General features: G+C 37.0%; 1 protein-coding gene across 3 annotated transcripts in view; it reads left to right on the top strand.

The window, feature by feature from the left end:
- Positions 1-12,553, top strand: part of TGFBR1 (transforming growth factor beta receptor 1) — a 74,231-nt gene that overhangs the window by 40,106 nt on the left and 21,572 nt on the right. For 2 of the 3 annotated variants that reach the window (XM_027105383.1, XM_027105381.1), the window contains exons 2-4: positions 809-1,054; positions 3,916-4,158; positions 9,616-9,846. In XM_027105383.1, the coding sequence (XP_026961184.1) occupies positions 809-1,054; positions 3,916-4,158; positions 9,616-9,846 (720 nt within the window). The remainder of the gene's footprint in view (positions 1-808; positions 1,055-3,915; positions 4,159-9,615; positions 9,847-12,553) is intronic. The other variant, XM_027105382.1, reaches the window with a different exon arrangement.

Genomic DNA, 12,553 nt, shown 5'->3' with positions numbered 1-12,553 from the left:
TGAGGGAGAGGAAAAAATAACAGTTCTGGTAAGCAGTGTATGCTTTGGGGAACACTTAATCTTGTTGGAGCTTAGTGAAAGGTTGTGTGTGTGTATGGGAAGGTGTTGGTGATAATTAGAAGACTTCCCTTAAGTTGAGTATAAATATCAAATAGATAAAAGTGGGCATGGAGCTAGTGTTTCTCCAGTCATTTCTGTAGCCAGTTGCCTGTGTGATTGGAGCACATATGTATTGTTACCTTGCTTATGAGAAAGTACCCTAATCCTAGTTAGAAGATACATGTCTTTTTGGGGATTTGCAAAGGAGAAAGGAATGTCTGGCTCAATACAAATCTATTTCCATTACTCCATTACCATAAACTTACCCTGACATTTCCAACCTACAGTGAGGAGGTGGTAGTATTTTCACATTGCTCCCCAGTCGGGGGAATATATGAATGCCTAGTTTTGGACCAATAAGAATAAGTATAACCTTTATAAATTTCAGTGTACTTTGTTTCAAATGGGAGGGCAAATGCTTGCCTTACGTTGATGAAATTGCACGTAACAGTTTTTCTATACTTGGAAGCCAAAAGTTTTAGGAAAAAGCCTGGGTCCAAATTTCAACATGTTTGGCTCCTACATATGTGTGCTTCTTAACAGAATTTGGAACTTCTCAGGTTAACAAAGAGTTTGGTTTTTTGAACAGAGCAAAGAAATTGTATAATTATAATAGAATCAGGAATGTATTAGTACAGAGAATATGGGATAATTTAAAATTGTTAACCTTGAGAATTTTTTCTGACAGGATCTTTTCTTTTCCCCCCAGCATTACAGTGTTTCTGCCACCTTTGTACAAAAGACAATTTTACTTGTGTCACAGATGGGCTCTGCTTTGTCTCTGTCACAGAGACCACAGACAAAGTTATACATAATAGCATGTGTATAGCTGAAACCGACCTAATTCCAAGAGACAGGCCATTTGTATGTGCACCATCTTCAAAAACTGGGTCTGTTACTACAACATATTGCTGCAATCAGGACCACTGCAATAAAATAGAACTCCCAACTGTTGGTAAGTTGTTGTATAAGTTTTTTCTTGATACTACAAGAAAAGCTCTTAGACTCTATGATTTTAGAGCTGGAAGGGATCTTAGAAATTGTCTATCCCAGTTTATTCAGTATAGAGGCAAGAAGTAACTTGTCCAAAGTAGTAGAGTTATAAGGGTAGCCAAGATCCTGACTCCTGCGTGTGTGTTGAGAAGGTGGTTCCAAGATACTTTCTCTGAGGTCTGTTGTGCCTAAAAGGGTAGCCTCTTTAGAGAATACTGATAAAGCCCACCATAGCAATATGTCCTCAGAGTGAAATTTTTTCCTTGTATAATGCTCCAGTCTTTTAAAGCAGTCAGTAATGGGAGGGAATTGAGAACAGCACTAAACAGTCCAGGTGCCTTCATTTTGTAATATCACCTTGCCTTATGATCTTTATGTATAAATTATTATATACGATTTCTAGGTTTTTGGTCCTTCACCATAGTTTACATTTTAAAATGTCCTGGAAGAGCCAGGAATTTGAAAGCTTCATAAATGCTTAGGATTAGATTAATTTTAAGGTTCTGATTTAAGATGCCAGTCTAAGCTCATCTGTTTAACTCTTCTGACACTTTCCCCAAATCCAAAATACCTACTATAATAATCAAAGGAATACAAAAATGAGGAAAACCTATATTAATGCTAAGAGAATTAATGGAAGAAATGCCACCCACTTGCCTATAGTTGTGAGGAACTCTGCAGTTTATAGTGCAGATTATAACAGACTAGTGAAGAACTGACTAACTATAGGAAAAGAAGTAGGTGAAAGACCCTCTTGCAGAATCCCACCAATACCTTAAGCTGAGGGGCTGGGTGTGAGGCTAGGCTACAGGGGCAAACTCTCAATTCTCCTTTAGGAAGCACCTGCTTTCAGTGCTCACTTTCCACTCAGAGTTGGTCTAGGCATCATGCTAATTAAAGTAGGAAGCACTGCTGTAGCTCAGAGGAAAAGGGCCAATCCTGCCAGTTGTAGAAGGAAGGCAGTCCTCCACCTAGTTCGAGTGATAACAGCAAAGTAAAACCAAATCTTCAGCATGATAGAGAAGGTCCCTGTGGCAAAGCTCTGTCAGACTGTAATTTTTCTTTTATATAGGCATCTGCAATTCTAATATGACAAGGAGAATGATAATTCCAGAATTTCCCATTTCCATTATTTGAAATAGCTTGAAATATCAGAATGGAGACTCATAAAACCTTATGAAGAGCTCACTTTATTTTTAATGCTAAAACACACAAGTACCTCATTCCCAGGTCCCTGATAATCAGACAGCAAAAAAATTTATCAAATGGAAAGATTGCATGGTTCAAAAGAAGTGAACTGAACTGGATAAATGAGAGTAGATGTCATCCTATGAAATACACTTACAACATGTTAGGGAAGAACTTGCAGACAGTCCAAGGTCTGTTTTCAGTTGTTCACAATGAAATGAGAACATTTCACAGTTGTTAAGATCGCTTTCAGATGAAAAGCTCAATTGATGAATTATTTTTAAAAATGCAGTATTGAAAGTGAACAGCAGACTGGATGTTGTAACTTTATTGTCAAGTGTGAGACAAGCTTAAAGCAAGACAAACTTGAGAAATTGTGTTACAATTCAGAGAAAAAGATAGTTGGTGAGCAAATTAAGAGACATAAAGGACAGATCTAGGTGATCCAATATGCTTAGCATAAAACCAGAAAAAGGCAAAAGGACAGAAGAGAGAAGAAATACTATGTAAAATTAATGAAAAAATACTTAACCAAATATATATAATGAAAAAACTATCAGTTTTCAAGAATAAAGAAAAATTGTGCACACATTCAGTACAAGTGAACACTGGTTACCTATAAAAGGAAAAAAAAAGTTCAGATTTTTTCCTTTTTTTAAATACCAGAAGGCAATGGAATATCATAACATTGCTTGTTACCCAAAATTCTTTAGATGAGCCAAGATTTTTCATATATAAAGGCAACAAGCATCTTTAGATAATTAAGTATTCAGTGTATAAGGACCCATATACTCTTTCTGAAAGGAATTACTAGAATTAGGATTCTTTATCATATGAAATCAATCCATATAAAGATCTCAAGAATGATAAAGATGTGATGTGAAAGAAAGGGTGGTGAGCCATGAACCAGCATGTGTCAGAATGAATGCCAAAATAGCTGTAATTAATGTGTTTCTGAAACAATGCAAATTGTTAATTGTTAAAAGAGATTATAAAAAAAGATCTTTAATTAAAAGTCTAAGTGATTAAAATAAACTAGAAAGTATACACATGCAAACTATTAAAAAAAGAGGATATATTTTTGCATGAAAAAAATTGGTGGAGATATATACACAGGTGAGTTTGGGGGGATGGTGAGGCTGTAGTTAATTTTTTTTTAAAATTTTGCTCATCTGTATTTATATTTTTTAATTTTTTTTCCTGCTATGAGCATATACTAGCCTTGGAATAAGAAGATAAGCCAAACTACTTTTTAATAAAAAAGAAAAAGAAGACAATGACTTAAGAAGAAATATTTAATGGGAGTTGTTCCAGATTATTGGTTCTTCTATTAGCGATCTGACAGGGCTAAGGGGGGTAGGTGGTGGTCCTACAGTGTTTGTGGTAGCTGGCCTTGTTATTTAGGGGATGGCTCAAGACTTCAGGAAGACTAAGCGGATGTTCATAGCGATCATAAAAGGAGAGCCAATGGGAGAAGATTAAGTGCTTCACTTGTTACGGGTTTGAGCTTTATGAGCTGCTGTGATGAGGCTCTGACTAATGGTAGTAGTGGCCAACTGCAGGAAATGTGGAGGATTTAGGAAATTGTGGATGCCGCCTACAGTGTTATTGTTGTTGATGTTTATTTCACTTGAGGCCCTTTTCCAGGAAAGCCATCATCTGGCCTTGGTCCTGTCGAACTGGCAGCTGTCATTGCTGGACCAGTATGCTTCGTCTGCATCTCACTCATGTTGATGGTCTATATCTGCCATAACCGCACTGTCATTCACCATCGAGTGCCAAATGAAGAAGATCCTTCATTAGATCGCCCCTTTATTTCAGAGGGTACTACGTTAAAAGATTTAATTTATGATATGACAACATCGGGTTCTGGATCAGGTAATGTATTTGTTTTTTTCTTTTTCCTAAGATGTCTTTTTAAAATTAACTGTTTTATTTATTAGTTGGCTAAGCCAGTTGGCTTAGTATGTTAAAACTTGGGATAGTGTGAATACTACTCCAGCTTTGAACCTAATAAAGGTCTTTAAGCTAGGTCTGTATCTGACTATGGCTAGTTTAGTAAGGACAAATAAAATTGACTGACTTATTTGAGCAGTAAAAGTAAGTCACCTTCACATTTGTGTAACTTTCAAAACATTCTCACCTTCTCATGACTCTGTGAGAATAAGGACAGTTATTCCTCTGTAGCTGAGGCCGAAGTTCACAGATGTTCAAATAATCTGCAGTTTACCCATTCTCTTCAGGACTGTTTAGCAGCTTTATTTTTGTATTGAAAGCAGGCATGACAGAGAGTGTGTTTGGAATTGTGAAGGTTATTTGCTTTTTCAACATTAAATTGCTGTCTCTGGCTCAGGGCTAGTTTTTTATTAAACTAATGAATTTTTAGTCATTTTCTCACTTTAGAAAAAAGTCTGACCACCTTGTTATTTAATATAGCTTTATGGATCCATGGCCCTTCTGATATTTGCTTTTCTCAGTTCTCTTTGCTTTTTGTGGGATCAGAAATAGATTATCTAATTACCTGAAGCAAATTTTGGCATAGCAGTCAGTGCTTCATATTTAAATCAAAAGGGAATTTAATTTTCACTTTTTCTTACATGTGCTTTGGAAGGATACTAAGAGAAGATTCCTGTCCTCTACAGTATTGTAATTTGACACTTAATGCCTAGCCAGGAATTAAGAGATCTAGATTCCAGTGCAAGCTTTGTCATTGATTGGCTGTCTGATCTTGGTTAAACCATGTTTTCTCCTTGGGCTTCTGTTTCCTCATCAGAAATATGGGACAGATACTGTTGATAATAATACTTAAAGTGGTTTGTTAGGACTTTTAAATGAGATGTACTGTCCTTTAAAAAGTATAAATTAACTTCAAATAAGGGCTAGATTCATGGATAAAAAGATTTAAAAATATATGTATAATGAATTTTATAATCAAGTGATTAAAGGAACTTTATTGGTTTTTTAAATTAATTAATTTTAATTTTTGGCTGCGTTGGGTCTTTGTTGCTGCGCGCAGCCTTTCTCTAGCTGTGGCGAGCGGGGGCTACTCTTCATTGTGGTGGCTTCTCTTGTTGCGGAGCACGGGCTCTAGGTGCGTGGGCTTCAGTAGTTGTGGCACGCGGGCTCAGTAGTTGTGGAGCACGGGCTTAGTTGCTCCATGGCATGTGGGATCTTCCCGGACCAGGGCTCGAACCCTTGTCCCCTGCATTGGCAGGCAGAGTCTTAACCACTGCGCCACCGGGGAAGTCCCTGAAGGAACTTTAAAGCAGAAATTGTGATTGGGGGAGGAATATGACTCTGAAGCACAAAATCTCACCTGATGATACAGAAAGTTCACATAATGACAAATGTCTTTAAGGGAATGAAGGTATATTCATGTATATATATGTATGTTTATTCATTTAAATATGAAGAAACTGACTTCATGGCATAAAGTTTTCTTCTGTAGAATTTGGCCGTACATATTCAGTAAGTGAGTTCTGCCCATGACTGCTAGGATACATACAGGCTTACGGTGGAGCCCGGGTCTCTTAAGGCAGCCTTTAGGGATCCCTGTGACTGTTGTGAGGAGGGAGGCAGTGACTGGCTGGATTGAGATGGAGCAGCCTTAGTACTAAAGATGTGACAGTCTTTGGGCAGGAGTGGTGGAGGAGTGGAGAGAGATTATTTTAGGGTTCCCCTTTGATTCTGAGTTAGTTCAAAGGGTTCCCAAAGAATATCTGGCTCATTCTAGAAGCTAACCTGGACCAACAAAATATGATAAGCAAGGGCCAAAGTCACAGAAAATTAGGGTGGCTTTAGATCATTTGGAATTAATCCCTTGGACCTGCTCTCTTGTTGCCACACTTACACCCAGGGAAATCAAAGCAGCTCCTGCCACTTGGCACAGTGGTATGTATCAGGCCTCAAGGAGAGCAAGCCTACCTAAAGGATTAAAACAAATTGCTGTCTGGATGGCAGTTTGTTTCTGAATAAGAATATATTTATTTACCTTTTAAGATACAGACGTGAAGTAAAGAATGGAATTGTAGTAAAGAATGGAATTGTTCTTTTTCCATTTTATCTATATTTCTATATATGTCAGGGACCCAGCTCTATTGTTGAAAGCTTCTCTCCCTCCTTTTATGCCTCCTTTTACACCCTGCAAAAACTTGTCTGCATTGTTTGCCAGCTCTGTGGCTTTGGGCAGTTAGCTGATGTCTCATGCCTGAGTTATTTCGTCTTTAAAATGAAAGTAATGAACCCTGCCCAGTGTACATTACTGGATTGTTGTGAGGTTCAAATGAAACGAGATGTTTGTGTGAAAGCACTTAAGCACTTGGTAGATTGTAAAGTTATATCCAAATGACAGGTGTTATTCTTATTGAAAAGATATTTGGAAAAAATCTGATATACAGTATGAATTTGCTGCATTTTACAAAAAAACTAGTTTAAGGCCTCCTTCCCTGTCATAGTTTATTCTGTGTTAATGGCTTTCAGATTTATCCAGACAGAAGCTATCTTCTGTTGAATGACAGCAGAAAATTCCATTGCTTTTCCTTCTATTTATTATAAAGACTGAATGCCATTTCATGAATGGGACTCATGCCTCTGAGTAAGTCAAATGTCTGTGTATAATATCCTTTTTAGTTCTTTCACTCATTGAGGAAAAGATAAAACATTTTATGTTATGAATTCAAATGTTTATTACTCAGTACTATGACCATAATTGAGGAAAGGCCCTATCTCTCTCTTTCAAAGACTGTACTTTTAACTTAGGAATTGCAGGGAGACAATGGAGAGATGTGTTCTGGAACCTAGCTCTAAACTTAAAGCTAATCGTATCCCTGTTGCATTTATTTGAATCACAGGTTGTGCATGTGCCCATATTTAAGCTGTCATTAGATTGCAAGGTATGTGGGAACACGCAAACATGTGCCAGATTTATTTATTTGGTTGTGCAGGGTCTTAGTTGCGGCAGGCAGGCTCCTTAGTTGCGGCACATGGGCTCCCTAGTTGTGGCACTCACATGGGATACAGCTCCCCAACCAGGGATTGAACCCGGGCCCCCTGCATTGGGAGTGCGGAGTCCCATCCACTGCACCACCAGGGAAGTCCCCTGTGTGCCAGTTTTTGAGAGTGTGCATCTCTTAGGCCAATGTTTATTATGTCTCATTCATGCTTACGATCTCTTTAATGCATGCATGTCCTTCAGGTCTTATTTTTGTTGTTCACTGCATGTAAAGGTGCTTGGACCCTGTTTCCCCATTGAAGTTTTCGCTCAAGCAGTTCTAAAAGCTACAGAAGTAAAGCAGAGAATATAGAGATCTGAATTAGGCCTGTTTATTTTTGTCTTTAGAAAAAAACTATTACTTTTTAAAAAATGCTCAGATTTTCATGTGGGTTATGGTAACCAAATACAGATAATATGATAAATCTAGATTTGATTTTTAATTCTAGTTCTGCATCTAGAATCCAGTTGTGAAGGGGAAGACAAAGACTTTCTTTGTCCTGTTAGGCTTTCTTGACCCTGCGTGAGTCCTGAATGTGTCAGGCATTTTCAGACTTCCCATTTGCTATTCCCTTTCTTCTTTATTCCCTGCATTTCTAACTTCCAGATCAGCCTCCTGAAATGAACTCTTAAGTATACTTTAAATCTTTAAGTACATGGTGTGGCCCTGTTCAAAGGCTTTAAGAAAATTTTGTAAGTTAGTGTCTACTGTAAACAACATAATTAGGAATTGGTTATTCATAATACAAAAGAGCTCCTTGACTTAAATAAGGATTTTTCACAGATTTATTTTTAACCAGTAGTCTCCTTATAAAAACAATTGTTTACAATTAGACTGCTAACTACTTTGCAGGAAGTACGGAGGATGGATAGAGCAAGGGGAAGGAAGGATCTATTTGAGAAACTTAAAGATGAAAAGAGACAACTTAAAGATTTAACATTTGGATTTATTAGTATTTCACACCAGAGAATCAAAGAGACCAGATAATTTTATTTACTTCCATTAGTTTAATTTGATCTAGCAGGCAATTCAAGATAGATTATAAGTGACATCAATTTATGTGTATTAGACTAAAAATACTGTAGAACACGATGTACACTGATATTTTGTCAGTGTCAGTATAATTCGACAGTTCTTAGTCCATGGGGAATTGGACTAGTCCCAAATATAGTGTTACTTAAATTTTGTAGGTAGTTAGTAAATACTTTTATGTAAATGAAATAAGTGTGGTAATATTTAAAACTATGTATTTTATAGTAAGGTAAGTTCAGTTAGTGAGAAAATTGCCAATGTTTCATCACCAAGGTAAGTTACTTGGCATCTTTCCTTAAGATATTAATGTTGCCTAGGCAGCCAGTTCCTGGCACGTAAATTGGTAAATTGCTTGCCTTGAAATGGTTTCTGTGATAATTTTTACTGATTTATTAAAAGTTAGACCAGAATTTACTTCTTCATTTCTTATGCTTACACACTTTTCTCCTCCTTTTCTCCTTACACACTTTTCTCCTCCTCCTTACACTTTTCTCCTCCTCCTTTTGTAAAACTGTTACCAGACTCATCTTTCTGAAATAAGATTTTTAAATTATTTCTTTCCAGTCATGAAATGAATGGAAATGTTTACTAGTTCCTCTTTCACCCACAGCTCTCATTGGTCATCTTGAGCCGGGCATTCAGTACTCTTCACATTCTGGTGCAGCTTCTCTTCTACTGTTTTACTACATACATCTTTTTTTTTTTTTTTTTTTTGGCAGTATGCAGGCCTCTCACTGTTGTGGCCTCTCCCGTTGCGGAGCACAGGCTCCGGACGCGTAGGCTCAGCAGCCATGGCTCACGGGCCCAGCCGCTCCGCGGCATGTGGGATCTTCCCGGACCGGGGCACGAACCCATGTACCCTGCATTGGCAGGCGGACTCTCAACCACTGCGTCACCAGGGAAGCCCCCCATACATCCTTTTTCTGCTTATCTATCTAAGCTGGTTCCCTAAACATGTATCATCCATTTCTTCTACTTTTGCTTGCATATTCCTCCTACCTAAACACCTTACCTCCTTGTCTTCTTCTTTGTCCTATCCCTTCTGTAAAGGACAATCTAAATTCAGCTTATCTTTTAAAGCCTACCTTGACTCTCTAGGCAGGAGTTTCTGGATTCTTTTATTGTATTTATTATTTTCCTTTTATCATGAATTATTGTTTTTGCAAATTTACTCTATATTTCCTCAGTGAGATTGTAAGTTCCTTTAAGGAGTTAAACCTTTCTGAGTCACTCTTTTAACGCCTATTGTGGTGTTAGAAACAGGTACCGATATTGGTTGTTTGTGTCGAATACTATTTATTTTTATCTTTAGGTTTACCATTGCTTGTTCAGAGGACAATTGCGAGAACTATTGTGTTACAAGAAAGTATTGGCAAAGGTCGTTTTGGAGAAGTTTGGCGAGGAAAATGGAGAGGAGAAGAAGTTGCTGTTAAAATATTCTCCTCTAGAGAAGAACGTTCATGGTTCCGTGAGGCAGAGATTTATCAGACCGTCATGTTACGTCATGAAAACATCTTGGGATTTATAGCAGCAGACAATAAAGGTGAGTAACATTTGCTTCTCCTTTGAGTGTTACAAAATATACTTAATCCTTTCCACAAAGAAGACTATTAAACATTGTCATATTTGATGAGAAATGGATGTTTGTAATATAAATTAGACCTATTAAGTAAAATAGAATATATTAGAAGCCTTTAGGAACAAGAACTTCTTAAAGATTTTCTTGACTCTTGACAACATGCTCCTAAACCTCTAATTGCTTTATAAAATGTAAAGAGCTATTTAAAAAAAGGTTACATGCTTTTGTTGTTTGGTTCTGGGAAGTTAGTTACTGAGGATAGTCATAACGTAGAAAAAAAATTTATCAACTCTGGTTGCCCAGAGTTTTGAGATAGGCTAGAGCTCATATGTTTCCTTTTAATCTCTTCCTGACCATTAGGGCATTCTAATATTTCTTAATGACCTTATGTATAGGGAGAGTAAGAATAACTTCTCAGTGTATTCTGTGTTTAAATTGCTAGGCTAAATATATTAATCTTTTAAGTAAACTCACTTAAATAGAGAAATGGTTTCTCCAAAACCACCTTGCCCTTAGTAACCATGTGGACCTTTTCTTGCCTGTGGTACACAGGTGCTTGAGGCCTGGGGGCAGATGCTGAAGCAAGTGAGGAAGCCATGTCAGTAGACAGCATGAGAGGTGACTGTGAAAAGTGAAAAGTGACTTCAGACTGCACTTCATTTACTTTCCTGGCTTCAGTTATTATAGTAGTGCCCACAATCGTACCTTTATAGCTTTTGTCAGAGGCTTGTATTGGGTTGGCCAAAAAGTTCATTTGGGATTTTCCATGAGATGTTACAGAAAAACCCAAATGAACTTTTTGGCCAACACAGTATTACAACTCGACTCTCATCACACCCACCCTGAGTCAAATGTATTTCCCAGCTTTCCTATTTTTTTAAAAAAAATGCTATCATCTTTTTTAAAGGCCATAACCATAGTCATCTTTTTACTTCTCTCCCTTCCCATTTTCTTCAACAATATTTATTTCTTTGAAATATTAACAATGTTTAATCTCAGTTTGTGTTCATGGGTGATTTTGATTTTTCTTTTTGCTTCTCTGTATTTTCAAATTTATTTACAACAAACATTTATTACTTGTTTTTTTAAACTTTTATTTATAGAAAATTTCCAGTATATAGAAAAGCAGAGAATAGTATAATGAACCCCCATCACCCAGCTTCAACAATTATCAGCTCACTGCCAACCATATTTGAGCTCTGATTCCACCTACTCTGCCCCCTCTGAATTATTTGAAGCTAATCCCAGATAGCATATCTTTTCATCCATAAATATGTTTGTATCTTTAGATTATGGGGAATCTTTTTTTGTGAAACATAACAATACTACCATTGTCAATTTTTTAAATGCCATCAAATATCTAGTCAGTTTCACATTTCTGCAGTGGTCTCCCCCTTTTTTTTTTTTTAACAATTGGTTATTCACTTTAGGATCCATTGCATTTGGTTGATATTTATCTTAAATCCCTTAAAATCACTAGGGTTACCCTTTGTCTTTTTCTTCTCGGAGTTTATTTGTTAAAGAAACTGGATTGTTTGTCCTATAGGGCTTATCATTAATTGAATTCTTATAGTATCTCTGAACTTGCTCCTTGTATAATTTGAAAACTGGTAGTTAAAATTAGAGACTGAATCTGATTATTTTATTGGTTTCCTGAAAATATATACGTTCTACATATTCTTTCTATTGCATCAAGTCAGGAGGTGTATAAGTGTGATTATCTGCTTTTCGTGACTTAGGGGCGGTGATGGATGTAAGCAGGGATTATCAATAGATACTACCAATTCAGTATTACTTAATTTAAAAACAAAACAAACAAAAGCAGTGATCATAGTCTGACCAAGTCCTTAGTTTTCACTTTCTTCTGTCTTCGACACCATTTAGCTTCTCCCCCAACCCTTAAAACAACCTTTGTTTTCTGTGACTCTGGACTTTCTTATTTCTTAATAGGTGTTTTTGTTTTCTGAAACTCTTCTTAATACATATGAAGGCTCTAATTCTACAAATAGTAATTTCTCCCTCAAAGAACTTACCCACATTTTTGCTTTCAAACTCAATGGTAGGTAGTGGTGACTTTCAAATATACATTTTGAGGTTCAACCCTTACCCAGGCCCAGCATGTTTTAGGCTTGTTCCAAGTTGTAAACACACTAACTGACACAAAATGTTCCTGCTGCTGTGCCCTGAACTCTTCCCTTTTGCTCAGGCAGCAGCCAAGCTGTTACTGTCATCTGGAGGTTACCATGGGAACTGACAACCCTGCTGGCTTTTCCCTACACCTCCTTTCTTCTTTGTCAGGGTTAATGGACTTTGCCTAGAACCTAGCCCCTCCATCCCCTATTCCCCTTTTCTTTATCTTTCTCATACTGATTTAGTTAATTCCACCTTAGACAACCCTTTATGTGGGCATAGCCTCTAATATGTCCTTCTTCCTTCCACCTCTCTTGTCACTTACCTCAGAAAACCTCCCATTCTTCCATCTTGCTGTGTTCCTATTTATTTCTTGTATTTGTGAGCCTTTCTGAATTCAGGTATGGTTAATAAGCATGCAGATAAAGCTAGTGATGTACCTGTATCAAGGAAAGGTATAAGTTTGAACAGAATCAGTTTACAAAGTTTATGAAGAAACAAGTTGATAAAGAACTAGTATCATGAATATTTAAATCCTTTC

Source organism: Aethalodelphis obliquidens, unplaced genomic scaffold, assembly GCF_003676395.1.
Source record: "Aethalodelphis obliquidens isolate GAN/ISIS:26980383/991018 unplaced genomic scaffold, ASM367639v1 scaffold7, whole genome shotgun sequence".
Classification (NCBI taxonomy): domain Eukaryota; kingdom Metazoa; phylum Chordata; class Mammalia; order Artiodactyla; family Delphinidae; genus Aethalodelphis; species Aethalodelphis obliquidens.
The sequence above is the reverse complement of the archived record's forward strand: the minus strand, read 5'-3'. Positions and strand labels throughout refer to the sequence as shown.